This window comes from Babylonia areolata, chromosome 1 (genome assembly GCF_041734735.1).
Source record: "Babylonia areolata isolate BAREFJ2019XMU chromosome 1, ASM4173473v1, whole genome shotgun sequence".
Classification (NCBI taxonomy): domain Eukaryota; kingdom Metazoa; phylum Mollusca; class Gastropoda; order Neogastropoda; family Buccinidae; genus Babylonia; species Babylonia areolata.
Window position 1 is genome coordinate 17,706,269 of NC_134876.1, and position 27,701 is coordinate 17,733,969.

Consider the following 27,701-nt stretch of genomic DNA (forward strand, 5'->3'; position numbering starts at 1 on the left):
TCAGTGCATTTTCAAGACATTTAACAATATTACAGTGAGAGATTATGTGGGGGAGTGGCCGTGTGCCTCTCTGTGGGTAGGGGGGGGGGGGTGGGGTGGCGCAGGTAGGAGGGACTGTGCACCTTTGACATTATGTGTGTGTATGTATGTGTGTGTGTGTGTGTGTGTGTAAACGTGTGTACGTGTGTGTGTGTGTGTGCATGTGTGTGTGTGATTTTATTTTGATTTATAAAATTATATTCTTTTTTAAGTTTCTCAGCTTCAGTTTATTTCTATTTTATTTTCATGCACATGTCAAATAGTGATGTGTTCATTTGTGGGGCCTTTAAAAGTGTTTTTCTTTCTTTTTTTCTTTTTTCTTCTTCCCCAGGCGATCGTGCCGGTTGCACTTTGAGGTGTCACCACTGAAGATAATACGGGGGTCCCGCCAGTACCTGTATGATGATGCTGGTGGTGAATACCTGGACTGCATCAGCAATACTTCCCATGGTGAGATCTTCCTGTTTTTAGATGATGCCAGCCTAGGGAACCTATCCGAGAAATGAACAATGATGCAGTAAAAGACCCCAAAACAAAAATCCATAGTAGGCCATTTATGTTTGAAATTTTGATAATAATAAATGGCTTTCTGCATCCACATGTGTATGCTCATTGTTCTCACTCACATCTATGTATGAGGGCATATTTGTTTACACTTATGTATGCATTTGAGGATCAGAATACATTTGTGCATAATACTGATAAGTATTTGATTTATATAGTGCCTTATCATGTACAACATGGTCACTTGCTCAGTACAGTGTAAAAACTTGCATGTAAAACATGCTTTTAAACAATGAAACAAAAACCTATATGCATAACCCTGCACAGACATCCAGCCAAATGCTCAAACACAAATTTATTTTCATATATACACAAAACATAATACACAACACAACACTCATTGCAAGTATCATACATCATGTGTGTGCCTTTCAGTGGGCCACTGTCACCCCCATGTGGTCAGTGCTGGTCAGGAACAGATGGCCAAGCTGACCACCAACAATGGATTTCTCAATGATGTCATGTCGGAATATGCCCAGCGTCTGGTCAGCACTCTGCCAGAGAGCCTCTGTGTCTGCTTCTTCCTCAACTCTGGGTGAGACCTTGGTTTGCTGCTTGTCTCCATGATCTTCTTGTTGGCATGGTCTTGTTGTCTCATGGCTCTGTTGTCTCCATCATCTTGTTGTCTGCAAGGTCTTGTTGCCTCCATGGTTCTGTTGTCTCTGTAATCTTGTTGTCTGCTAGGTATTGTTGTTTCCAAGAGCTTGCTGTCTGCATGGTCTTGTTGTGTCTATGGTTCTGTTGTATCCATGATCTTGTTGTCTGCCTGGTATTGCTGTCTGTCGTCATCACGGTTTTGTTGTCTCCATGATCTTGTCTGCATGATCACATTATATTCACTATCTTGTAGTCTTTATGATCTTGTTGTCTGCATGGTCTTGTCTCCATGATCTTGTTGTCTCCATGAACTGGTTGTTTGCCTAATCTTGTTGTCTGCATGATCATGTTGTCTCCATGTTCTTGTTGTCTCCATGTCCTTGATTTTGTCTGCATGGTTTTGTCTCCATGAGCTTGTCTCCATGATCTGGTTGTCTGCATGGCCTTGTTGTCTTCATGATCATGTTGTCTCCATGCTCTTTTTGTCTTTTTGATCTTGTTGTCTCCATGGTTCTGTTGTCTATGGTCCTGCCTGCATCATTGCATTGTCTCCATGATGTTGTTTTTCTCTGTGATCTTGTTATTTTCCTGATCTTACTGTCTGCATGCTTCACTTTTAACTATGATCTTGTCTCCATGATCCGGTTGTCCGCATGGTCTTGTCTCTGGTCTTGCTGTCTGCATGATCTGTTTTCTGCATGAACTGGTTGTCTCTAGATTAGTTTGACCACAGATATTCGAAAGTTGCTTGATTCAACCACAGGTATTGATAAGTCAATTCAACCATAGATATTGATAAGTTGCTTGATTCAACCACACATATTAATAAATCGCCTGATTCAACCACAGATATTAATAAGTTGCTTGATTCAACCACAGATATTGATAAGTTTCTTAATTCAACCACAGATATTGACAAAGTCACTTGATTTGACCATAGATATTTGTAAGTCGCTTGATTCAACCGCAGATTTCAGTAAGTCGCTTGAATCAGCCATCAACACCAGACTGGGTTGTATTTGTAAAGCACAGGCCACAATTCCACAATGAATTTTCTTTCCATTATGTACTCTTTCTCCAGCATAGGAGCCATCTGTGTCTCTTCAGAAATATTTACAGACTTTCTGTTCTGTTTAATTTTGTTGTTGTTTTCAGATATCTGTGTATGTATGTGTATGTATCTATGTACCTGTGTATGTATCCATGTATTTGTGTGTTTATGGCTTCAGTGATAGCTATGCCAAAAGAAAATGGAATTATTTGAAAAAAATATTTATTTTGAAATGGATAATTAAAACATTTTCTTCCCTCTCTGCAGGTCAGAAGCTAACGACTTGGCTCTTCGTTTGGCTAGGTCCTACACCAAGCGTGAAGATGTCATATGTCTGGACTTGTAAGTAGATTGCATTGAGAACCTTTTTTCTTTTTTTTTCTTTTTTTGCCTTTTTTAAAACTTACCTGATAGTGATACTTTTTAAATATTGAAACACATACACACATAGGCTCACCAGCAGACACACACACACAGCAGACATGGGTTCACCAGCATGCACACACACGTACACGCACGCACAATCAAACGCATGCAAACACACACACACACACACAAACACACATACACTCATTCACATATGTTCACATATGTGCGTGCATGTGTTTTCGTGTGTAATTACACATGTACATTGACATGTACACAAACACACACAAGCGTTTGTGAATAAGTAGGCTTTATGTTTGAGGATTATTTTCTATAGATTTCAGAAATGTTTTACCTTGCTAGATGAATGATCATGATATTATATTGCGTTAAAGGGCTTACCATGGAAACCTCAGCAACGTGATCGAAGTCAGTCCCTCCCGCTTTAGCAAACTGGGCAGTGATCACACCAAGAAAGATTGGGTGCATGTGGTAAGTTCTGTGTCTGTGCCTGTGGGTGATTAGGTGTGTATGTGTGGGTGGGTGGGTATGTATGTGTGTGTTTGTTGTGTGTGTGTGTATGTGTGTGTGTGTGTGTGCGTGTGTGTGTGTTTGGATAGGAGCTGTGTCCTATACAACAAAATCACACACGAGTCACAGCAAAGCAAGAGTGATAAAAACATCACCATTCCACTCACTCACACACACACACACACACACACACACACACACACTTACACACACACACCTGTAAAGTGTAAGCATGCACCCACACATACTTTATTTTTTTATTATTAGATTTGCATAATGTACTGAACAAATATGGTAATGGAGACAATATAAAACAATACTAACTGTTAAACACAGATCCAAAATTAAGCAAATCAGACATAGAAATAACTTTTCTACAGTACTTGCCCCCTGTGAAGCAACATGTTAATATTATTGGATATTGATGGACCATAAATACAGTTGTCCATCTTAACCCGTTGAACCCCAAAGAGTTCAGAGCATCCGCATATTTCCCTGCCATGCAGAAAAACGCAGAAAATTTTCTGAAATCAACTGGTTTTTCCTTCAAATTGACACTTATGGACTCAGCCAGAAATACTGTAGAAGTTAGTTCCCTTTGCTTGCAGTTTATGAGTATGTAGGTACATGAAACTATTTTAATTAAACGAATTTTGACGCCTGAGTAGGCTTGGATTTAAGGTTCAATGACTTAAATGATGGAAACCTTTATGATTTCAGGCCCCAACTCCATACACATTCAGGGGCAAGTACAATGAGGATACTGTCAATCCTGGTCTGACCTATGCCAAAGAGGTCAGGTCCTGCATTGCTCAGGCCAAGGCGAAAGGGCGAGAGGTAATTCCTGTGTGTTTGTGTTTGTTTTCTTTTTGTTTTGTTTTTTTGTTTCTAATAATATGAGTTATATGAAAATAACAGCAAAGGTCATTACTTAAAAAGAAAAGAAAGATAGTCCAGTCAGAAATGTTGGGTATACTCTCATTATTTGAGTACTAAGTTTGAATGAATAATATTGCAACATTGTCATGTATTTTGTCACTAAACTATGACTGAGCTAAACTCCAATGTCTCTGCATGTGTTGTTCTCTGCTGACTGTGAACTTCATCCGTAAAATGGTTGTTGTTTGGCATAGGCAACTGGAATAGGAGAGGCCAAAAACAAAGAGAGGAGAAAAAAATGATTCATCATTCTTGTTGTGGTGTGTAGCAACATGTCATCATTTTCAGATTGCTGCCTTTATCTGTGAACCAATCATGACAGCAGGTGGGATGGTTGTGTATCCAGACTCATACCTTCAGCATGCATACAGGTGAATAGGAACATCTCAGTAATTTTCTTCCTTTGCCATTCCTGGGTTGTTGTTTTTGTTTTGTTTTTGTTTTTCTTCTTTTATTGCCTATTAGATTGGATTGTCTCATGCTGGTATTAGAATTGTTGTGCAGTGCTGGAGTTGGTTTGTTTATTGCCACACTCAGAGACACAGACACACTCGGGTACTGAGGCTGCTATTGGATGGGGGCAGATGTGATTGATCTTCTCTGATCATCCCTCTGTCAGTTAATCACTGAAAGTGTCTGCAGTGATACCCTTTGTTCTGATTTGTACTTGTCGCGTCCAAAAGTTGTAGAGTTAAGAATAAACATTGGAGACAAACACAGTGCCCATCTCATGTCAGCTTTTAAGTGTGACTGCTGCACACAGAATGACAAGTCATCAGTCAGACACACATTGCAAAACAACAGTGTCACCAGCAGAACTATTCCTCAATGAACTGTCTGTAAATGGAATGAATGCTGGTCATCATTAACGTTTTTGCTTGTGTTTATTCAGTGAGTTGGGTATAGTCTTCTTCTTCTGACACATCCATGGTGCTTCAACCCACGTTCACTTGTATGTTTGAGTGAGCTTTTACGTGTGTGACCATTTTAATCCCTGTATTTAGGAAGCCATATACCTGTTTTTGGGGTGTGCATGATGGGTTTTGTTTCCAAAACCCACCAAATGCTGACATGGATTACAGGATCATGTACATTTGATCATTACATGCATGAACACATGAAGGGGGATCAAGCACTATCAGGTCTGCACTTCTGACCTGGGAGATCAGAAAATTCTTTGCCGTTAACCCAGCAAGTACTGTGACAGGATTGGAACCCAGGACCCTCAGATTGAAAGTATGATTCTTTAACCACATTGCTTTTGTATCTGTCAGCTGGGTTTAGCGAACAGAGTGTAGTTGTGTGTTGATGGTGTGAACAGGTATTGATTGTGTGCAGGTTTGTGAAGGAGAGTGGGGGTTTGTGCATTGCCGATGAGGTGCAGACCACCTTTGGACGGTGTGGGGAACACTTTTGGTCATTTCAAACACAAGGTCAGCTTCTGCCAGACATATGCCTGGTGTATATATTTCCCTTGTAGCCTGTTCTCATGCTTTTTTTCCCCCCATTTAGTCCTCTTCTATTGCATAAAGTTGTAATACATCCATTAGGTGTTACTTCAACTCATTTTGTCTTTGTGTCTTTATCTTTCTTTTCCTTTGTTCTTCTGTAATGTCAGCTTGTTTTTCTGAAGGTTGGAACAATGAAAAGCTCATGTTACTCTCCTTTGTTTGATCTGGTGATAGCAGAACTCAGTGGATGATTTGTCCTTTACTAAATCTACAGTTATCCTATGAAGAGCACAACAGAGCTCCAATGGACACTCCATTACAATAATCACAATCTTACTTTGATCTGTTTATTCATTTTTGGTATTTTCTGTCAGTGTTTGACAGTTGACACAATTGGGAATTAGGAACACTTCTTGTGTATGATGTTGAACTGACTCTTAGTGTAGGGCATATATACTTCTTTTTTTTTTAATCGGACAAAATCCTTTCCATGATGTACTCTTCCTCCAGCAGAGGAGCTGTTGTTTATGTTTTTTTCTGTAATATTTATCAACTTTCTGTTCTGTTTGTTTTGTTTGGGGTTTTCCCCCAAAGTATCTATGTATGTATATGTATTACATACCTATATTAGTATCCTTGTGTGTATGTCTTTAAGTTCAGTGATAGCTATTTCAAAAGAAGATGAATATATTTTTTGAAATAATGATTTTACAAAGTAAGTGTTATGTGATCAGGGGTGGTGCCAGACATTGTGACGGTGGGGAAGCCCATTGGTAATGGACATCCCTTTGCTGCCGTCATCACCACCAGGGAGGTGGCTGACAGCATTTCTGAGTTCAATTCTACGGTGAGGGGTTTGAAACTCTTGTGTGTTTGATCAGAATGTATGTGCATGTGTGTGTGCGATTGTGTGTGTGTGTATGTGTGTGGGTGTTTGGGAGAGGGACAGATGGTTATATAGTAAATTTGTGTGTTTGTATGCCCATGTGTGTTTGTGTGTGTGCACACGTTTGGGAATGGAACAAGAGAAAGAGTGGGAGAGAGTGTATGTGTATGTGTGGGAGGGAATGGAGGGGTGGGGGAGGGGGGGCATTTACACAGTGTGTGTATGCATGTGAGTGAGTGCATGAGTGTGAGTGATGTAGTAATTTATGTTGTGTGCAAGTCTGGGTTTCTATTACCTGTTTTTTTACAAACAGCTTGGAGCCCTGTTTAAGAATATAGCAGCTGTATGAATTCACAGTAATAATAATAATATAATCACTGTCACTGTGTCAGTTTGGAGGGAACCCCGTGACGTGCAGTGTGGGACTCGCAGTGTATGAATTCGCAATAGAACTTTTTTTTTTTTTGAGAGATGAGGCTTTTAATTAAAAAACTGAAAAGCAACTTTTTGTTGCTTATAACCCTGTCGACCACACAGGGCCATACCAGGGCTGAAAAGCTGTAAAGAGAAATTACCAGTCCCCTACTCCCGCACCAACTCTCACAGGCACTCCTTCCTTCCAGCTCTCCGCCTGTGGAACCAAATTCCAGACCACATAATTCCAGCCATTTTTCCTCAGACCAGGGCTGAGGCCTGACTGCATTCTTTTTTTTTCTTTTTTTTTTTTCTTTTTTTTTTTTTGGTGACTGATGCTCAAGTGGGGTTTTGGTTCCAGTAATGATGTTATCATTGTCACTGTGTCAGTAGTAATATTATTGTCACTGTGACTCTCAGTTTGGAGGGAACCCCATGGCATGCAGCATGGGGCTGGCAGTGTATGAATTCACAGTAATGATTATTAAGATTATGATCACTGTCACTGTGTCAGTAATAATAATATGATCATTGTCACTAGTGCAGACTCTGGCAGGGATCTGATTCCTGTCCTGCGCAAACTACTACCCGCCTATGCAGAGAAAACGAAAGTAGCTATGGCCAGTAACCTCCCGAAGTAGGTTTTGTTATCACTGTGACTGTGTCAGTAATAATATTTTTATCACTGTTACTGTCAGTAATGATATGGTTATCACTGTGACTGTGTCAGTTTGGAGGGAACCCCGTGGCGTGCAGCGTGGGTCTGGCGGTGCTGGACGTGATGGAGAACGAGAAGCTGATGTCCAGCGCCAAGTCTGTGGGCAGGTGTCTGCTGGACGGCTTCCGCGCCCTGCTGCCCTCACACCCCATGATGGGCGACGTCAGGTAGGGGGGGCCCCTCGCTTTCTCCGCCCTTCACTCCTAGCTGGCCCCATGCCAACTTGTCTTCATTTAACTCTTTCACCGCAATTGGCAACTTAAGTTGACTGGACAGTGCACTGCCATAGGCGACTTTAGTTGACTAGACAGTGCACTGCCTTAGACAACTTCAGTTGACTTGAAAGTGCACTGCCATAGGTGACTTTAGTTGACTAGACCGTGCACCACCATAGGCGACTTTAGTTGACTAGACCGTGCATCGTCATAGGCGACTCTAGTTGACTAGACAGTGCACCCCCATAGGCGACTTTAGTTGACTAGACAGTGCACCGCCATAGGCGACATTAGTTGACTTGACAGTGCACCACCATAGGCAACTTTAGTTGACTAGACCGTGCACTGACATAGGCAACTTTAGTTGACTAGACCGTGCACCGTCATAAGCAATTTTAGTTGACTAGACAGTGCACCACTATAGGCAACTTTAGTTGACTAGACAGTGCACCACCATAGGCAACTTTAGTTGACTAGACAGTGCACCGCCATAGGCAACTTTAGTTGACTAGACAGTGCACCGCCATAGGCGACTTGTCAACATCGAGGGGTCATGTTGATAAGACCATTTTTCACATTCTGACAAAGTTTGACAGCTTCAACCTGTTTCCCGCCAATAGAACAATGACTGACTTTTACCCCCCGGCAGAGTTTGAAGTGAACTAGTCCGTCGTGTTGTTTGGACTTGAACTGAAGCCTGTGACTGAGAGCATCGTTTCTGAAATATTTGGCGCTGGGGGTCGTTTTTTCACACTCAGTGTAGGAAGCAATGAATCCATATTCATAGTTCGGTGTAGGAAGGCAGGGTCCAGTCCTCTCTTTCCCCGACAAATTCAGGTACCTATACCCGTCCACACACCTGGGTGGAGTGAGGAAATTCAGGGGTGAAGTGCCTTTCACATAAACACAACACCATGCCGAAACAGGGTCACGAAACCTGATCACTGGTGAACATTGGATCAGAAGTCTTAAGGCCTAACCAGTTCTGTTGCAGTGCTTCCATTTGATAATAATGATAATGGTTGTCATAGGTATGGATATTTATGATGTGTTCTACCTCACTTAGCACTTGGGCCCAGGGTGCGTACAATGATCATCAGTAATGGGGGAAAATGGTTTTAAAATATAAATTGGTACGCTTTGAAAAAGTCTTTATGTAGACTGGCATATTTTAGAAAATGTTATGTAGATTGACACACGTTTAGTATTTGAATGTGTGTATGTGTGAGAGGGAGAGAGAGAGAGAATGTGTGTGTGTTTGTGTGTCTGTGTGTGTGTGTGTTAGAGAGAGAGAGTGATTGAGTATTTAACTCTCTCCGGACGAGAGAGACGAGAGATAAAATGTATTCGGTTTCAGATGACGGAATGGAATAGCGTTTTCCAGAAATAAAAATCCATCACGCGCTGTACACGTGATTTTGTGATTAGCCAAGCAGAGTGCGCTATACTGGATCACTCCACAGTCGAATGGTATGATTGGCCAGCCTGCCATGTGTGGCCCGTCTCGCACACACGCTGACAAAGTCACTGACCTGGTTGTCTGCTCGCGTGCCAGCCTGTTAGCAAAGCAGGCTATTCTAAAAATGTTGTGGAGCGAACAAGGCAGCGATGGCAACGTTTTAGTGTTGCCGAAGTACTTGAAATGCTACAAACTGAAGGGTCGGACATTGAAGAGGTGGATGATGAAGAAGAAGAAATTGAATTTAATGCAGAAAGTGGGCATGGGTATGGTGATTCAGGGTGAAAAATTGGCATTATTTTCTACATATGGCAAAACTAAAAATAAGATGAGAAATATGATTTTTTTATATGTAATAGTTGAACATGTAATAAACCAGTTCTGAAAGTTTCATTTCCTTACTCTGTATTTTGTATTCTTTTGTCATTTTTTTCCAAACCCTTACTAATAGGCCGTCAGTGGGGAAAAGCAAGGGAGAAAACTTGTCGTTCCGAGTGAGTTAAAGAGTGTGTGTATGTGTGTGTGTTTATGTGTGCAAGAGTGTCTGTGTGTAATCCTTTGATGACCATGTTCACTGTATGACACGGACAGACATGTCAGGCGATACCACGTTGTGGACTGTGTGACAGGGGCATGGGGATGATGGTGGGGGTGGAGCTGGTGATGGATAAAGAGAGTCGCAAACCTGCCAGGGAGGCTGCAGAAATTCTGGCCTACAAGTAAGCATGTTTTCTCTTTATTTTTCTGTCTTCACTGCTTGTCTCTGCGTGTGTGTGTGTGAGAGAGAGAGTGTGTGGGTTGGTGTGGTTGTGTATGTGTTTGTGTGTGTGTGTGGTGTAAGTGTGTGTGAGTGTATAGTGTAAGTGTGTGACAGTGTGTTTGAGATTGTGTTTGTGTGTTTCAGTGTGTGTGTTTGTTCTTTGTGAGTGTATTTTTCTTTGTGCACATGCTTCGATGTGTGCTGGAAAGGGTATGCACACACATATATATATGTAAGTGTGTGTGTGTATGTGTGTGTATGTCTGTTAATGTATTCGAGTGAATTTCTCTGTGTGCTTGTGTGTGTGTGTGTGTGTTAGAGTGTGTGTGAATGTATGTGTGAATGAGGTGTGCTGCATGAGATAATACAGTGTGTGTGAATGTGTGGCATATGACCCAGTGCTGCTTGTGTGCATCAGTGTCACGTCAAAGACCAGTTGTCTTACCATGTACATGTGTGTGTCCAGACTGAAAGAGAACAAGATCATCATGGCCAACGATGGACTGGACAAGAATGTGATGGTGATGATGCCGCCCATGTGCTTCACACTGGACAACGCCCGCCGCGTCCTGCAGGCCTTTGACCAGGCCCTGAGGGAAATCGAGAACGATGCCGCCCGGGTCGGCCTGACCTCCACGACCCACAGCGGTGAAGCTTCATCCTCTGACGTTCCTCTGCAGGTGCTGACTCAGCACAGCTTGGCACGGGCCTCTGACGATGAAGAGGAGGAGGAGGAAGATGGAGAGGAGGAGGGGGGAGCAAGTGCAGTGAAAAGAGCCCGCTATGAGGAAATGGACTAAGAAGAGAAAACCTTTCTTCGGTCTTCTGAACAACTGCTGCATCTGTTTCCCTTTTGTTTGATGTTATTGATAGCATCCCCATTATCTGTCAGGGTGTCAAACTTTAACTCACTCCGGACAAATAGTTTTCTCCCTTGCTTTCCCCTCCAGACGACCCATTTGTTAGGGTTTGGAAAAAAATCACAGAAAATACAAAACACAAAGTAACTGAACGAAACTCCCTGTACTTGACTCACTGACCCTCTCCTGACGTTGTGTGTACACCCACCCCCCTCCCTCTCTTCACAGCCCTCAGAAACCGTCACTGTCATTACCTTCTTGCTGGTAGCTTTCTTCACTGCAGATACTTTATTCAATGTCTTCATCATCCTTGTCAATGTTGAAACCTTCAGTTTGAAGCATTTCAATCACTTCAGCAGCAGTAAAAAGCCACTGTCGTGATCTAGTTTGCTCCAAAACTTTCCACTTGTATCACCTATGACGCCATTTTCGATACGAATGCAGATTAGCTTGTCATGTGGGGTGCCGAACTCAAAGGCTCACTGTGGAGTGTGTTGTTATGGAACCTCATGAAGAAACTTTCCATTCGACCCTTGACATGTTCGCAATGCCCAGTGTAGCTGCAATTTTTATGCTACTCCATGAGGAAAACGTGGAAAAAATTTTAATGATCAAAACAGCTATAGCGTTCTGTCATCCGGAACGCTACCTTACATTCCATTGTCTGGAGTGAGTTAACATGAAAAGAATGAAGTAATAAAACAAAATAAACTTTTTTTCCTTTTTTTTTTTTTTTTTTTTTTTTTTTTTTGATTTTTTGTTACACATATGTGTTTTTGTGTATATGTGGTGCTGCGTAAATGGATCAGTTCACATGCTTTGACACCTCCTTGAAACTGAAACTGTTTGGGAGGGAGCAGTATGTCTGTCAGTCTTCAAGCATTCCCTCATGGAGCTAACTGTCAGTTGCAGACTCTCATAGAATTGTCAGCCTCTCTTTTCAGTGTCTGTAATTGAGAAATATTCCTGGAGCTGTTTCTTTCTCTGTTTTGTTTGTTGTTGGTTTTTTTTTCTCTCAGGGCTTGACCAGTGTGTTGGGTTTATGCGAAGGTCAGGCATTCGCTCCTCTTCAGCAGCAGATTTGGTGCAGTATATATGGATCAGTCTGCACGCTTTGATACCTCTTTGACAACTGAAAATGAAAACTTTCTCTCAGTGTCAGTTCTCGATGAAAAGAGTGGCGCTGGAGATGTTTAATGTTGCCGTGACTTCTTTGCCAGCTTCTGTTGTCTTTTGATATTGATTGTGTTGATTTTCTGCCATTTTTGTCTCTTCATGTGTATCTATGCTGCTCAGTTTCTGTGAGTATATCTTTTGGGTGGTTGTGCTTGCTGTTTGTCATTCAGCTGGTGATTTGAAGGTTACTTACATTCTTGTTACTGTTCTGTCAGTGATCTTTTGGGTACTTACGCTGTTGTTGACATCCTGCAAGTGGATCTCTTGTTACTTCTGCAGATCTCGGTGCAGTGGTAGGTCGTTCGTCCAGTTCTCTTGTTTTGGAAGTGTCTGTTGTTGGCTTTTAATGTGATTGTTGAATGCTCTTTAAAAGTCTCTTCTTTTTGAGAGTATTTCTGTGGACTTGATGCAGTTTTAAAAAGAAAAAGTCTTTCTTCATTTTCTATACTATCTTGTGGACATTCATAGATCAAAGAAAGTTGGTTTTTTTTCAGACATCTTTTGGAAAGTATATTTTTAAAGATTATCTTCATGAGCATTTGTTGTTGTTGTTGTTCTTGGTTTTCTCAAACTATGTTTTTAAAGATTATCTTCATTAGCATTTTTTTGTTGTTGTTGTTGTTGTTCTTGGTTTTCTCTTCTGTTACATCAGCCAGCTTCCATATATTCTTGTTGTTGTTGCTGTTTTTTACCGCCTCTTCCTTTTGATCTCTTTTTTAGAAGGGAGTGGGGCAGATGGGTTGGGAGGGAGGGAGGGTGGGCACTTTTAATGACGTGTTGCTCGAAAGATCTTTGAGCATGTTTCACATTGCCCATCACTTGTAAATGTTTTTATCATAAATTCAGTTTTGAAAATGGACCTCTTGTGTTCAGATTCATGCACTCCAGTGTAGGAGCCATTTGTAAGAGAAATACATTCTGTTAGCGTGCTCAGATCTGTGTTGATGTACAGTGCGATGCAGTACAATACAATACAATAGAGTACGGTAGTATAGTACAGTACAGAACAGTATAGTACAGTTCAACAAAGTACAGTACAGTACAATTCAGTACAATATAATACAGCACAATGCGACACAATAGCATAAATTTTTTTCTACCTTTTTTTTCCTTTTACACCAGTATTGGATGAATGATTTTTATTTGAATATTTTGTTTTATGAGATGAGGGGGGAAAAACTGAGGGAGAGAGAATGGTGCTCTTTTCTTCTTCTTCTTCTTCTTTTTTTTTTTTTTTTTTTTTTCAGTCTTGTTTTAAATTCAGCCTGTGTAGGCGTTGACTTGTTGAGGACTGTACGCACAGTGTTTTGCACCTGTGTGTTCATTGTGCACTTTGGTCACCCACATCACAGCAATACCTGTGTGTTCATTGTGCACTTTGGTCACCCACATCACAGCAATACCTGTGTGTTCATTGTGCACTTTGGTCACCCACATCACAGCAATACCTGTGTGTTCATTGTGCACTTTGGTCACCCACATCACAGCAATACCTGTGTGTTCATTGTGCACTTTGGTCACCCACATCACAGCAATACCTGTGTGTTCATTCCAGCTACCTCTCTCTTTGTGCCGCTGTCCCAGGTAAATGAGGCAAGAGAAAGATTGTGTCCACAAGTCACTGTCAGAGGTGATATTTTGCATTTTGCACTTTGCGCCTTCTTTTTTTTTTTTTCTTCTTTTTTTTTTTTCTTTTTTTTTTCAAAACGTGAGAAAACATATCAAATCAAATTGCTGTTCATTGCTATTGGTTTGTGTCAAAAGTGTTGATGTGAAGGATGGAAGGTCATACATTCATTGTTTGTATTTGATTCGTATTATGTATGTATGTGAGGAAGGTGGCAGAATGGATAAGATGCTCATCTGCCAATACAGTGCGCATTAAGAGTGTTGGTTTGATTCCTGCTCTCTCACCATTTCCCAAGTTTGACTAGAAAATCTGTCTGAGTGTCTAGCCCTTTATGATAAACTGAGGTCCCGTGTGCAGCATGTACTTGGCACTCTGAAAAAGAACCCATGGCAACAACAGTATTGTTCTCTGGCATAATTCTTTAGAAGAAATCCATTCTGATAGATACACAATTATGCATGCATACACTCAAAGCCCGACAAGCGTGTTGGGTTATGCTGCTGTCAAGCATCTGCCTAGCAGATGTGGTGTAGCATATATAGAATTGCCTTAACACAGTGACGCTTCCTTGAGAAGCTGAAACTGAAACTATGACATGGATGAACCAGTCAGTCATTCAGTAAATCAGTGGCTCTCCAATCCAGTGTCTGCAGCTAGTTTTCTGAAGTGATTGATATCACAAAGCATAGAATGTGTGCCTTACTGGTGGCCTGCCGACATTGTGTGATGCCTGTGATATGTTGTCTTCCTGTCTGATATATTCCTAAATCTTCATGTCTTTTAGATATGATGTATTCCTGTATCTTCCTGTCTTAGAGATTTGATATATTCCTATATCTTCCTATCGTAGATATATATTCCAGCATCTTCTATTCATGAACATCTGATATATGCCTATGTCCTCCTGTCTTAGATTTTTCCCCTATATCTTCCAGTCTTAGAGATATGGTATATTTCTGTATCTTCCAGTCTTAGAGATATGGTATATGTCTATATCTTGCTGTCTTGGAGATGTGATATATTGATGCATCTGCCTGTCTTATATGTACAACACATTCCTATATCTTCCCATCTAGAAGATATGATATATTCCTCTATCTTCTGGTGTTAGAAATATGATATATTCCTATATCTTCCAGTCTCCAAGATATGGTATATTCCTGTATTTTCCTGTAAAGGAGAAGTGATATTTTTATGTATCTTCCTGTCTTAGAGATATGACATAATCCTATATCTTCCTTTCTAGGATACATGACATATTTCTATATCTTCCCATCTGGGAGATATGACATGTTCCTATGCGGTCCAGCTTGGGAGATATGGTATATTCCTATATCTTCCTGTCATAGAGATAAATTACGACAAATTCCTTTATGTTCCTGTCCAAGAGATATGATATGTTCCTGTCTTTCTTTGAATTTCCCACAGCATGCTGTTGGCTTTTGGGTCACAGTGACATTGCTGACGTGTTGTCTGTTGTGTGCGCAGTCTGAAGGAAAGTGAGGTGCCTGTCAAGGAATGATAGCAACAGTGGAGCTGTGGGCCAGTGATGATGCTTCTGACTAGAATGCTAGTGTTCACCGGTTCTAGTTCTGCAGAGAGCTGGGATTTTTAACTCACTCAGTACGGCCAGTCCTCTCTTCTCCTCTACACAGACCCCTCGGATGTCCAGTGGGTGTCTGAATGACCCAACCTTTAGCTTCCATCGTCAGAACTGTGGTATTCTTTGTCAACATTCACCTCTTCAGTATAAGAGCCTTCCGCTTGCAATATTTTGATGATGGTAATTGGGGTGAAACGCTGTTAACGTCGTCTCTTTCGCCGTTCGTATGGAAAGAGTTAATCCCCCTTCTCCACTACACCTTGAGTGTTGATCTGGGTACTAGCCGCAGCATGCAGTTGGTGCCCACCCAAAGCAAAAGAAGGGTTGTCAAGGGCAAAAATTCCTTTGAAAAATCCACTTTGATAGTAAAACAAACACACTTGCAGACAGAGACAAAATGCTGGCACTGCTCTGTAGTGATGTACTCTTTTCACAGGGTGGAATTCTAACAGAGAAATCTGTCATCACAGAAAGTGGTACAGTACAGTACATCTAAGCTATATACACATTAGTTTCACTTTTATATTCACTTCCCGGTGTTACGCTATCCTGTGCTCAGCGTGAAAAGAATGGGGTAGGGTGTTGTCTGAGATAGAATGATAGGTGTTACTGTTCTCTGTCAAGTGTCAAAAGGATATAGTGTTGTCTGGGATGGAATGATAACAGCTAATCTAGGAATGGATCTTTTTTTCTTTTTTCTTTTTTTTCGGGGGGGTGCATGTGGGCGTCCTGATTTTATTTCTAATGGTCTCGGGTACATTGTGAAAAGGATTATGTATGTTTTTTTTTAAAGAGGAACAGTAAAACTAAGTTACTTGCAAATCGCAATTTTACTTACATGTAGACTTAGTTTGTCATATCAGTAACTTTTATGGCAGCAGAATTCCTGGATAATATGCTGAGAAAGTGAAAGTGGATTGTAATGCAGGTTTAATGAATTTTACAAAAACAGACTCCATTTCTGAGCAAAATTCCTTTCTCAGGCAGAAAGACAGAGGGCTTACTCAAAAACAAATCTGCAGTATAAACTGATGAATTCCATAACAATTTTCAAAAAGGATGCCACAACCCAAAACGAAGTGCAACTTGTGTAATATTGTAATCTGCTATATTGTGATCTTCAGATGACTTAAACTTTCACATCCAAGTCTGGTTATCATCTCTGCAGTGATGATGATTGTTATGTTATGTTTGGAGTAATGATGATAATGTGTTAGTTTGGAGCGATGATGATAATGTGTTAGTTTGGAGTGATGATGATAATGTGTTAGTTTGGAGTGATGATGATAATGTGTTAGTTTAACGTGTTAGTTTGGAGTAATGATGATAATGTGTTAGTTTTATGTGTTAGTTTGGAGTGATGATGATGGCAGCTTGTTAGTTTAACGTGTTAGTTTGGAGTAACGATAATGGTAATGTGTTTGTTTGGAATGGTGATGATGGCAGCGTGTTAGCTTAATGTGTTAGTTTGGAGTGGCAGTGATGGTAATGTGTTAAATTGGAGTAATGATGTGGCAGTGTGTTAGTTTAATGTGTTAGGAGTGATAATGATGGTAATGTGTTAATTTGGAGTAATGATGTGGCAGTGTGTTAGTTTAATGTGTTAGTGAGGAGTGATAATGATGGTAATGTGATAATTTGGAGTAATGATGTGGCAGTGTGTTTGTTTAATGTGTTAGTGAGGAGTGATAATGATGGTAATGTGTTAATTTGGAGTAATGATGTGGCAGTGTGTTAGTTTAATGTGTTAGTTTGAAATGATGATGATGACAATGTGTGTGTGTTTGTTGGAGTAATGATGTGGCAGTGTGTTAGTTTAATGTGTTAGTGAGGAGTGATGATGATGGCAATGTGTGTGTTTGTTGAAGTAATGATGATGATACATTGTGCTAGTTTGAAATGATGATGATGGCAGTGTGTGTGTTTGGAGTAATGATGATGATACATTGTGCTAGTTTGAAATGATGATGATGGCAGTGTGTGTGTTTGGAGTAATGATGATGATACATTGTGCTAGTTTGAAATGATGATGATGGCAGTGTGTGTGTTTGGATTAATGATGATGATAGTGTTTGAAATGATGATGATGATGGAAATGTGTGTGTTTGTTGGAGTAATGATGATACAATGTGCTAGTTTGATTCTTGATGAACTGATGTCAGTTTTCTGCTATTTTCATGAACATCTCACCAACACTGGATGATATGATGAGAAGAGTGATGGTGTTAGCGATTGCCATTTCCCATTGTGTGCTGTTTCCCATTGTGTGGACTTTTGAATAACACCAGCAGTGTGTTGTAATGTGTGAGAGATTGCCCAGCATTGTCTGAGAGGTGATGATAATGGATTGTTGTTTCGAAGGTACTGATTCGGTCATGATCAACATTGTGCTGAAATATCAGCAGTGATTGCAGATGTGGTAATGTTAGACATTTTGCTGAAATATAATCAGTGATTGCAGATGTGGTAATGTTAGACATTGTGCTGAAATATAAGCAGTTATTGCAGAGTTGGTAATAACTGACATTGTGCTGAAATATAAACAGTGATTGCAGATTTGGTTATGATTTACATTGTACTGAAATATATGTGATTGCAGATTCAGTGATGATCAACATTGAGCTGAAATATAATAAGTGATTTCAGAATTGGTAATGATTAACATTGTGCTGAAATGTAATCAGTGAAATGAAAATGAAATGAAATTATGGTGCTTAGAGCCTCGCCGACCACTAAGGCCATCTCAAGGCTATCGCCGCGTTAATAACTACTACAAAAAATGTAATAAGTGATTTTTAAGATCTGGGAATGGTTAACAATGTGTTGAAATATAACCAGTGATTGTAGATTCAGTCATTTTTGACATTGCGCTGAAATATAAATCAGTGATTACAGATTTGGTGATGATCAACCATGCACTGAAATGTTAGCAGTGACTGCAAAGTTGATAATGATCGATGATGTACTGACATAAAAGTAGTGATTGATTTGATGATGGTCAATATTGTGCTTGAATACTAGCAATGATGGAAGACAATTAAATTGTCTTTATATATTTGATGCACTTGTTCTTTTAGCCTGCAATATGTTGCCTGAAAAGTGATAACAGTGTGTCGTTTCAATTGAAGTGACAATGCCTTGTGTGGTGAAGAGCAACAATATTCAGCAGGATACCAGAAATATTTTTGTCTTCACAAATAACGCAATAGCAGTTTCCATGATTCAAAAAAAAAAAGAAAAGTTTACTTCTTTTTCTGCCTGCCATCTTTTTCTGTCCAACTTCTACTGATCCGATTTACTGTATTTTATCAAATAATTCTTATGGTGTTTACCAGCACTTGACAATTGCATGGGGTTTTTTTGTTGTTGTTTGTGCATGCATTATTTGACCAGTTGGAGATGAGGCCTCCTGTTTTCTTTTTCTTTTTTTGTAGCTGCATGTTACCTTCTTCTACATAAGACTTCTGATTAGAATTACATTATATTTCTGATAACATTTCATCCCCAAGATAGCCCTTTTAGTTGACAAGACCATAAACAAATATTTTTCGTTTACTTTTGTCTTTTTTTTTTTTTTTTTAACCTTCTGTAACCTTCAGAAATGTAAAGCTCAAAGAAAGGATGGTTTTATTCATGAAAGCATGATTTCATTTAATTTTATTCTTTTATATGATTTTTTTATTTTATATATTTTTGTTGTTGTTTTCCTGTTTTGTTTTTATTTTTTGGGTTTTTGGGGTTTTTTTGCACTGATTTCTCTTTCAGAATTCTGAAAAGATTCCTTATAGTTCTTGAGGTATTGCTTCAATTGTGGCGGTTTCGAGTTCTTCTCTTTCACATTTTTGAGGTGTCAGTAACCTTGAGATGCCAGCTTCAGTATAAAAATATTATTACTGCCCTCTGGAAATTCTGTGCTAGAAACGTCCTGTGTGCTATTGTGTTGTTGCTATGTTGCGTATGATTGAATGTTAGTTGTTGTGTTTGAAGTCATTTCAGCATTGACATGATTTTCTATGTCTGTGAGCTTTCGCAAGGTGATGACATGTTGTCTGTGAAACAGTCCAATACAGGAATGTTGTTATTTTCTATAAAAAAAAAAAATATATAAAAAAAAACAGTGACAGTTGTATGATAAGTGTTTATGTGGAAATTGTAATACATGGTCTTGGCTGTGAATTGTGAATATGATGACTTTTTGTCGGCTTTGAAATCTATTGATATGGCAGAATAAATCTGTTCACATTCAATGTGATCCATGAATTGTGTGATGTGAGTTGGTTCAGAAAGCTTGTGATGGCGTCATCATGAAATATGAAAAATGATTCCTTCAGGATGTTACTGTATATCATTTCTTTCTGTGCTCTTGGACTGCAATGCCCAAATTCACTTGCATCAACAAGTGGGCTTTTACCTTCATGGCTGTTTTTAATCATGGCGTTTAGGCAGCAGTAATTCATTTTCAGGGATTTGCATGCTGAACATATTCTTTTTTCCACAACCAACAAATGCTGACATGGCATAAGGAGTTTTAACTCATTGAGCCCAGTGAAAGAGCATTGCTCAAGCATCAAAATTTATCTCATTAAAATGGCGTTCAGGTTCATGCACAGGCATAAAACACAAAAAAAGGGAAGTAAGTTCTACAGTATTTCCTGAAGTGTCCATTTGTAGTTTGGAGGGAAAACAGCATATTTTCTGTGTGTTTTTTCCGCATCAGTGTGGCATGGACACCTTCCGAGGCAATAAAATCCCAGGGGTTGAATAGGTTAAGAAGCATATTTGATCTTTGACATACATTAAAGGGTATTAAAGCACTAGCAGACCAGCACACATGTTGACCTGAGGGAATGGTAAAATCCCGACCCTTATTCCACCAGGCACCAATGATAGGCAACTGCATTGATTTTCCCATTACTCCTTAAAAAATATGTATATGTATAAAAACACTTAGATTAACATGCAAATATATGTTATGTTTTTCCTCATTAAGTAATCAGGCACAACTACTTCTGGATGGTGGAGCCGAGGTAAGTAAAGTCCTCGACGACCCCAAGTGTGAAGTCACCAATGGAGATGCTTGGGGTGCTGCTCACGTCCTGGCCCATGATGTTTGTCTTCTTTAGGCTGATAGTCAAGCCAAACTCTCTGCATGCTTGGGCGAAGTGGTTGATGAGTCGCTGGAGTGCCTCCTCAGAGTTAGTTGTCAGAGTGCGTCGTCTGCCAAAAGCATCTGGCGTATGAGAACCTGATGCACTTTGGTTTTAGCGTGAAGGCGGGCCAGGTTGAAAAGACTGCCATCGTTTCTGGTGTGGAGATACTCTCCGTCCTCCGACTGGCTGAAGGCATAGGACAGCAGCAGCGAGAAGAAAATACCGAAGAGTGTTGGGGCCAGCACACAGCCTTGCTTCACCCCGCTCTTGATCGGGAATGGGTCAGATGAAGATCCATCGTGCTGAACGGTGCCCTGCATGTCTTCATGAAAAGACGTGATCATCATCAGGACTTGGGGGGACATCCGATCTTCTGTAGCAGTGTGAAGAGGCCTTTCTTGCTGATCAGGTCAAAGGCCTTGGTCAGGTTGATGAATGTGACATATAGTGGCCGTCTCTGCTCCCGGCATTTCTCCTGCAGCTGCCGCAAGGAGAAGACCATGTCGACTGTTGATCTTCCAGCTCTGAATCCGCACTGTGCCTCAGGGTATACGCGTTCAGCAAGTAACTGCAGTCTGCTCAGGACTTCATGGGCAAAGGCTTTCCCAACGATACTGAGCAGGGAGATTCCACGGTAGTTGCAATCGCTGAGATCATCCTTGTTCTTGTACAGAGTGATGATGTTGGCGTCACGCATTTCCTGGAGCATGTCACGCGTCGACATATCCAGAGTGTGAGACTCCCCTTAGCTGACATATTTATTTCTGTAAGCCGCCAGATAGACTGGCAACGCGTTCGGCCCGAATCCCACGTGCGAACCAACTCGCGTCAGTGAGTTGTGTTTTGGTTTTTGATTTGTTCCTGTATCTGTCTGGCACTCCACTGTCAACTGCTGTGAGAGTCATTTCGACTAGGGGTTTGGGGAGTTGATCTTCCCATGTCTTCTGCTGCGGTGAAGCAGCAGGTTGTCGCCATTTGTCGGCGGGCGTTGCAACGGCTGGAACACCAGTTCCAGGTTTTTCACATAGCCTGCCTGAGGTGAGGGTGTGTGATGTTTCCTTGGTCGGCTGGTCGTTTGGACTTGCAGGAATGGTGGTGGAGGGAATGACAGAGGCTGTGAATGCATGTTTGTTTGAATTTGCTGTAGCTGTTCATATTATTTTGTTATGATTAAGAGATGCCGTGAGTTCCTATCATTGTGTGTGTTCATGAGAAATATTAATAATGCTTATTATTTTGGGATAAATTAAGTTAAATCGAGTTAAAGTTAGATACGTTATTGTAACGGCAGGTTGGATGGGCGGGATGATAGGTTGGGTGTGACTAGCATCTTTCAGAGTCAGAACTGACACTTTGCCATTCTTAGGTTTTTTCTTCCATTGTGCCCGTTTGGACGGTTCCACTCCTCTGCTGGTTGTGGCTGTGGGCTGGAGGGAGGTCTGCATGGTGCGGGACTGGCAGTGTTCTGTGGCAGCGGCGCAACCGCGTCGACGATAACAGCGACGACGATAACAGCGACGACGACCGTGACGGCGGCGGCTGGAAGAACGTGGTCGCTGTGTTAAGTGCTGTCCCCCAACTTACTATCTCCCTTATCCCATCCATTCCTGACCGCTGGTGTATTCTGGAATGCGGCGGCAGAGGCTGAGCACAGCAGACTATATTTTTTGTGTGTTTGTAATCGCGTGAGGGGGGTAGTTGTGTCAGTATTGTTTTGTTGTTGAATTTCGTGTTCGCAAATACCAAATATTATTTTTGTTTGTCTGTTTTTGAATAAATGTTATAATTTCAAGAAGAATCTGGTTGTTCCGACTGGTGCGGAGGGCTGACAGATTCATTGAGTTTTTGTCATCGACCGTTCGTCCGTCTGTCTGTCATTCTGTCAGCCGTGGCGTGACAGGGCACAGTCCCTTCTACCCAGCACTGCAGTAGCAACTGGTGCAGGTGGAGGAGTAGCGCGGTCTTTTTTCCAGCATTGATGACTTCAGGCGGGATTCCATCTTTTCCTGGAGCTTTTCCACAGGCGAGGGAGTCGATGGCCTTGCTGAGTTCCTCTTCAGAGGGCGGGATGTCGAGTTCTTCCACTGCCGTGACAGGGAAGATGGAGGTTGGCGGTGCTCTCCACTGCTGCGTCTGCGACAATGTTTTCTCAGGCTTGAATAGAGCTCCTGGTAGTGTTCCGCCCATCTCTCTACCTGCTTGTTCCGGTCTGTTATCATATTGCCGCAAGCTGACTCCAGTGGCGCGATCTTGTTGACCAGCTGTTTAGTACAATATATATATATATATATATTATTCATTGCAGAAGAAGCAGAAAGAAAAGCATCGCACGTCACACACTGACTTCATTTACCTCTCTTTCTGCAATTTTGTTGATTTTTAAAGAAAAAGAGGGAGGAAAAAGAAAAAGAAAAAAACACTGGCAAGTGCATAGTTATTACTGACTTTTCTGTTTCCCTCACATCTTTTTTGGTTTACTTCTCAGTTCTCTTTATGAAAAGGAGAAAAAATTCACATGCATGCAAATGTGTGTGTGTGTGATTGACAGGTTTGTTGTAATCATAAGAGTTCTCAAGTTGATGCAAAAAAAAAAAGTGCCAGAACTGATCACTAACAGTATTACAAACAATGAATATACTGGTAATTTATAACGGATTTCTAAAACAAAGCCATTGCACCCACTCATTGTAGTACAAGAAATCAATCAAATCAGTCCCTGCAACAGACAACAATTGCAGTTGTCAGCAGTGATATAGACAGCCTGGCAGGAAGAGATGGAAGAGCTGGCTAACCTGATGAAATGTCTAGACGAAACATCATCCAGATATGTTCTGGAAATCAGCGCTGAAAAAAAAACAACTAAGCCAATGAACTAAAACAGTGACGAACCCATCAGTACACCAATCAAAGTCAGTGGCCAACAATTTGAAATAGTCAAACAATTCAAGTACCTAGGTGCTGTCATGAAGGATCCATGCCAGAAGTACATGGAAGAACTTCGATAACAACAGCTGTGATGGGAAAGTTAAACTGAACAAAAACTGGAGGATCCAAGACTTGTTGGAAATCATCCACTGACAGCATCCTTCGTGAGAAGGTGCACAGAAGAGTGAGACAGCACATGAACAACTACGAAGATCTGCTCTCTACTGTAAAGAAAAGAACATTGAAATGGTTTGACCATGTAACGAGGTCTTGTAGCCTCTACAAGACCACCCTTCAAGGAACAGTTGAAGGGAAGAAAACAAAGGGGACGTCAGAGAAAGAGGTGGACAGATCCGGACATCCTCGAGCCGTGGACTGGGAAAACCTCCAGTCGCCCAAAACCACAAGACGATAGCCAGTGTCAGGGACAAGTAGAAGTTTCTACCCAGTTCGGCGGTCCACTATAGTCCACTATACGCTGTACCCGTACGGACCAGTGATATGCGCGAAAATAGCCTCTTGAACAGCTATGTATAGATGTCTGAATTTAAGATACTGAAATGAGACATTTATTTCCAATATGGTACGTATTATAAATGTAGATTTGTTTTATCCTTATTTTGTCGATGCAGTGCGTGCAATTCGTTCCCACCGTCTGTAATTCTTCGTACTTCTATTGCAGACAGGTGGAGTGAAGCCGGGTGGGGGCCCACCCGGGACGGAGAGGGTGGAATCTGAAGGTGGGGAGGCGCGGGGGTAGGGGGTGGGGGACTAGAGGACAACCCTGTACAAAAAACCCCACAAGTATCCTGTACAGAAAAACCCACAACAAGTATCCTGTACACAAAGCATGTACACAAAACCCCACAAGTATCCTGTACACAAAACCTGTACACAAAACCCACACGTATCCTGTACACAAAACCCCACAAGTAACCTGTACACAAAACCCCACAAGTATCCTGTACACAAAACCTGTACACAAAAACCCACAAAAAGTATCCTGTACACAAAGCATATACACAAAACCCCACAAGTACCCTGTACACAAAAACCCACAAAAAGTATCCTGTACACAAAAACCCACAAGTATCCTGTACACAAAACCTGCACACAAAAACCCACAAAAAGTATCCTGTACACAAAAACCCACAAGTATCCTGTACACAAAACCTGTACACAAAAACTCACAAAAAGTATCCTGTACACAAAACCTGTACACAAAAACCCACAAGTATCCTGTACACACAAACCCACAAAAAGTATCCTGTTAACAAAACATGTACACAAAAACCCACTAAAAGTATCCTGTTCACAAAACATGTACACAAAAACCCACAAAATGTATCCTGTACACAAAAACCCACAAAAAGTATCCTGTACACAAACCTGTACACAAAACCCCACAAGTATCCTGTACAAAAAAACCCACAAAAAGTATAAGTCCTGTACACAAAACCTGTACACAAAAACCCACAACAAGTATCCTGTACACAAAAACCCACAACAACAAAAACCCACAAGTATCCTGTCCCCTAAAACCCACAAGTATCCTGTAAAAAAACAACAACAACAACAAAACAATAAAAAAAAAACTCTGTGCACAAAAACCAACAAAAAGTATTCTGTACCAAAAAAAACAACAACAAAAAACAAAACAAAACAAACCAAAAAAAAACCACACACACAAGGTATTCTGTACACAAAAAGTATTCTGCACACACACACACACACACACACACACACACACACACACACACATACAAAAAAACCAGATTTCTAACACCCTAAGATATTTTTTCTTTTGTGGAAACTCGAATAGAGCACAGTGAGATATTTGATACAACACTCCTGAGACGCGGACCCCATTTAAAATAGATAAATTTAAAATACACGGACCGTGTAATCTGATTACATGTGGTTAAGCCACAGATCGACACGAGTTTCGCGGAAGCGAATCTTGTCTGCAAATCCTCAGTGTCAAGCATGTAGGCCTACAACAACTTGAACACACCCACCCACACACACATCATTCTTCATCATAAGAAAAGGCAAAATTCTGGGGCAACACACACACACACACACACACACACACACACACACACACACACACACACACTGACACACACACAAACACACACACACACACACACACACACACACACACACACACACACACACACACACACACACACACACACACACACACACACACACAAACACACACACATCATTCTTCATCATAAGAAAAGGCAAAATTCTGGGGCAACACACACACACACACACACACACACACACACACACACACACACACACACACACACACACACACACACACACACACACACCTAATGTGCCCGGTGGTTTGCTTGTTGCATGAACAGGAACGACAACAACAACTATAAGGTCTGGGCCTCATAATTTAGCCTATTTTATATTTGCATGAATGAAGACAGGCATGAACGCTGGAGCGACTGCTCAGTGTCTCTGAATGTGCAGAACATGTTAAAGTATTTCTTTGGTATACCTATATGTTAACGTTTGTGTATTTCAGTTTCTTTGACAATCTATATGAAATTGTGAATCCCTGTGTCACTAAAGCATTTCTGCTGATGACATGAAATAGTTTTAATGTCAGTGTCAGTCACTGTCAGTGTCAGTGTAGTGAATCTCTCTCTCTCTCTCTCTCTCTCTCTCCCACGCGCGCGCGCGCGATATAAAATCAAGTCTCGCATAAGCGCTCGCACACACACACACACACACACACACACACACACACGCCACTTCATATCTCCACAAGTGCGTCAGGCACGGATGTGAATGATTTCATAAAGAGCACAGCCGTTCCACCACCAGCAGCAGCTGTGTGCCTGGCGAGGCAAAAAGGACCACACCCACACTGACACCACTGGCCTCGCAAATGAGGCAGACTCCATCGCTCTCTCCCGTTTGCTCAGTACAGGGCTGACACGATGCACACTTTAACTTCGCTCTATCGGCAGAGTTCTGCACAAGCGTTCCGCATTCTGCGAAGTTTTTTTGGTTTTTTTTAGGAACAACGAGATTGTTTCATTTAGTATAGCATATTTTTGTGTGAAGACGTTAACCAAGTGCAATCTCTGGCGGTATTTGAAATGAATTTATTGATAAACTAATATACCCAGTATTATCCAAACTTGATTAGTGGTGGGATTTGTGTGAGCCGATTTTGTGTGGCGATATATTTGTGAGATAATTGGTAATACGACACTGTTAAAAAAAAAAAAAAATTGGTTAACCGAAAACTATATGATCTGGAAGATCAGCTTTCAGTGTAAACACAAAGATATAATGACTGATTTATATTTTGGGTGTTTTGTACGTGAAACTTACCCCCGAAAGCGGAGTATGGCTGCCTACATGGCGGGGTAAAAACGGTCATACACGTAAAAGCCCACTCGTGTATATGCGAGTGAACGTGGGAGTTGTAGCCCGCGAACGAAGAAGAAGAAGAAGAAGAAGTACGTGAAACTTGTTTTCCCTTGCAATGACTGTAGATTCATGCTTTCTTGTTTCTTACTAAAAAAAAAAAAAAAAAAAAAAAAAAAAAAAAAAATGTATGTGCTCAGTGTGTGACGTGTTTTGTAAGAAGAAAGTAGAAGCCAATCAATATTTAGTTTGTTTGTTTTTGTTGTTTTTTCTTCTCCCTCTTCTCCTTTCTCTCACTCTTCTTTCTCTGAATTTGTAGTCTGCCACTTGGAAGTTCACCCGATACTATAATTTCAAGAGGACGTTTAACTTTGTCCTACTATTTTTCCGTTGTACGCCCCAGTCATTTAAAAATTCTTGTAGATCTGTTGTGCTGAAGAACCATAATTTCTATCTTCTTTTTTTTTCCCCTTTTACTCTTATTTTCATCAATCCCCCTTTCTTCTTTATCAGTCCATTCATTATCTTACGCAGGTCCATTACTTGTACTTATCTCAGCGAGTTCCGTTGAACAAGAAAGTAAACCCGAACTATTATTTATTATTATCTATTGTTTCAAAACGAACAGAAATGGAATTGGAAGTAGTTCAATCAAAAAAACAACAAAAAAAAGTAAACAATAAACAGTTATCCTCTCTTCCTCCAATCCGATTAACTGCATAGATGACACGCGCAGTAGTTATGCGCTCTATACGTCTTTCGTTAATGATAATAAGAATAAGAACGATGAGATTTATGATAATAATAATAATGACATTGGAGGTGCAGTCACACAGGGACGAAGGTGGGTGTGTTCTGTACAGCCCTAACCCAAAGCTTCAGCCGACTCGGGCCTGAAGTGGCGTTCAGTTCATCACACAGCACATGGGCCTGTTTCCCCTCCACCGTCTCCCCAACCT

The 27,701-nt window shown here is 40.9% G+C and overlaps 1 protein-coding gene across 1 annotated transcript in view; it reads left to right on the forward strand.

The window, feature by feature from the left end:
* The window catches only part of LOC143291383 (5-phosphohydroxy-L-lysine phospho-lyase-like), a 13,825-nt gene extending 2,700 nt beyond the window's left edge, over window positions 1–11,125 (forward strand). Inside the window, exons 3-13 of the mRNA XM_076601226.1 lie at window positions 371–489; window positions 979–1,138; window positions 2,519–2,593; window positions 3,013–3,109; window positions 3,869–3,985; window positions 4,376–4,458; window positions 5,426–5,520; window positions 6,273–6,385; window positions 7,569–7,723; window positions 9,860–9,949; window positions 10,457–11,125. Of these exons, the coding sequence (XP_076457341.1) occupies window positions 371–489; window positions 979–1,138; window positions 2,519–2,593; window positions 3,013–3,109; window positions 3,869–3,985; window positions 4,376–4,458; window positions 5,426–5,520; window positions 6,273–6,385; window positions 7,569–7,723; window positions 9,860–9,949; window positions 10,457–10,790 (1,438 nt within the window). The 3' untranslated portion in view covers window positions 10,791–11,125. The remainder of the gene's footprint in view (window positions 1–370; window positions 490–978; window positions 1,139–2,518; window positions 2,594–3,012; window positions 3,110–3,868; window positions 3,986–4,375; window positions 4,459–5,425; window positions 5,521–6,272; window positions 6,386–7,568; window positions 7,724–9,859; window positions 9,950–10,456) is intronic.
* Window positions 11,126–27,701: the final 16,576 nt, after the last annotated feature.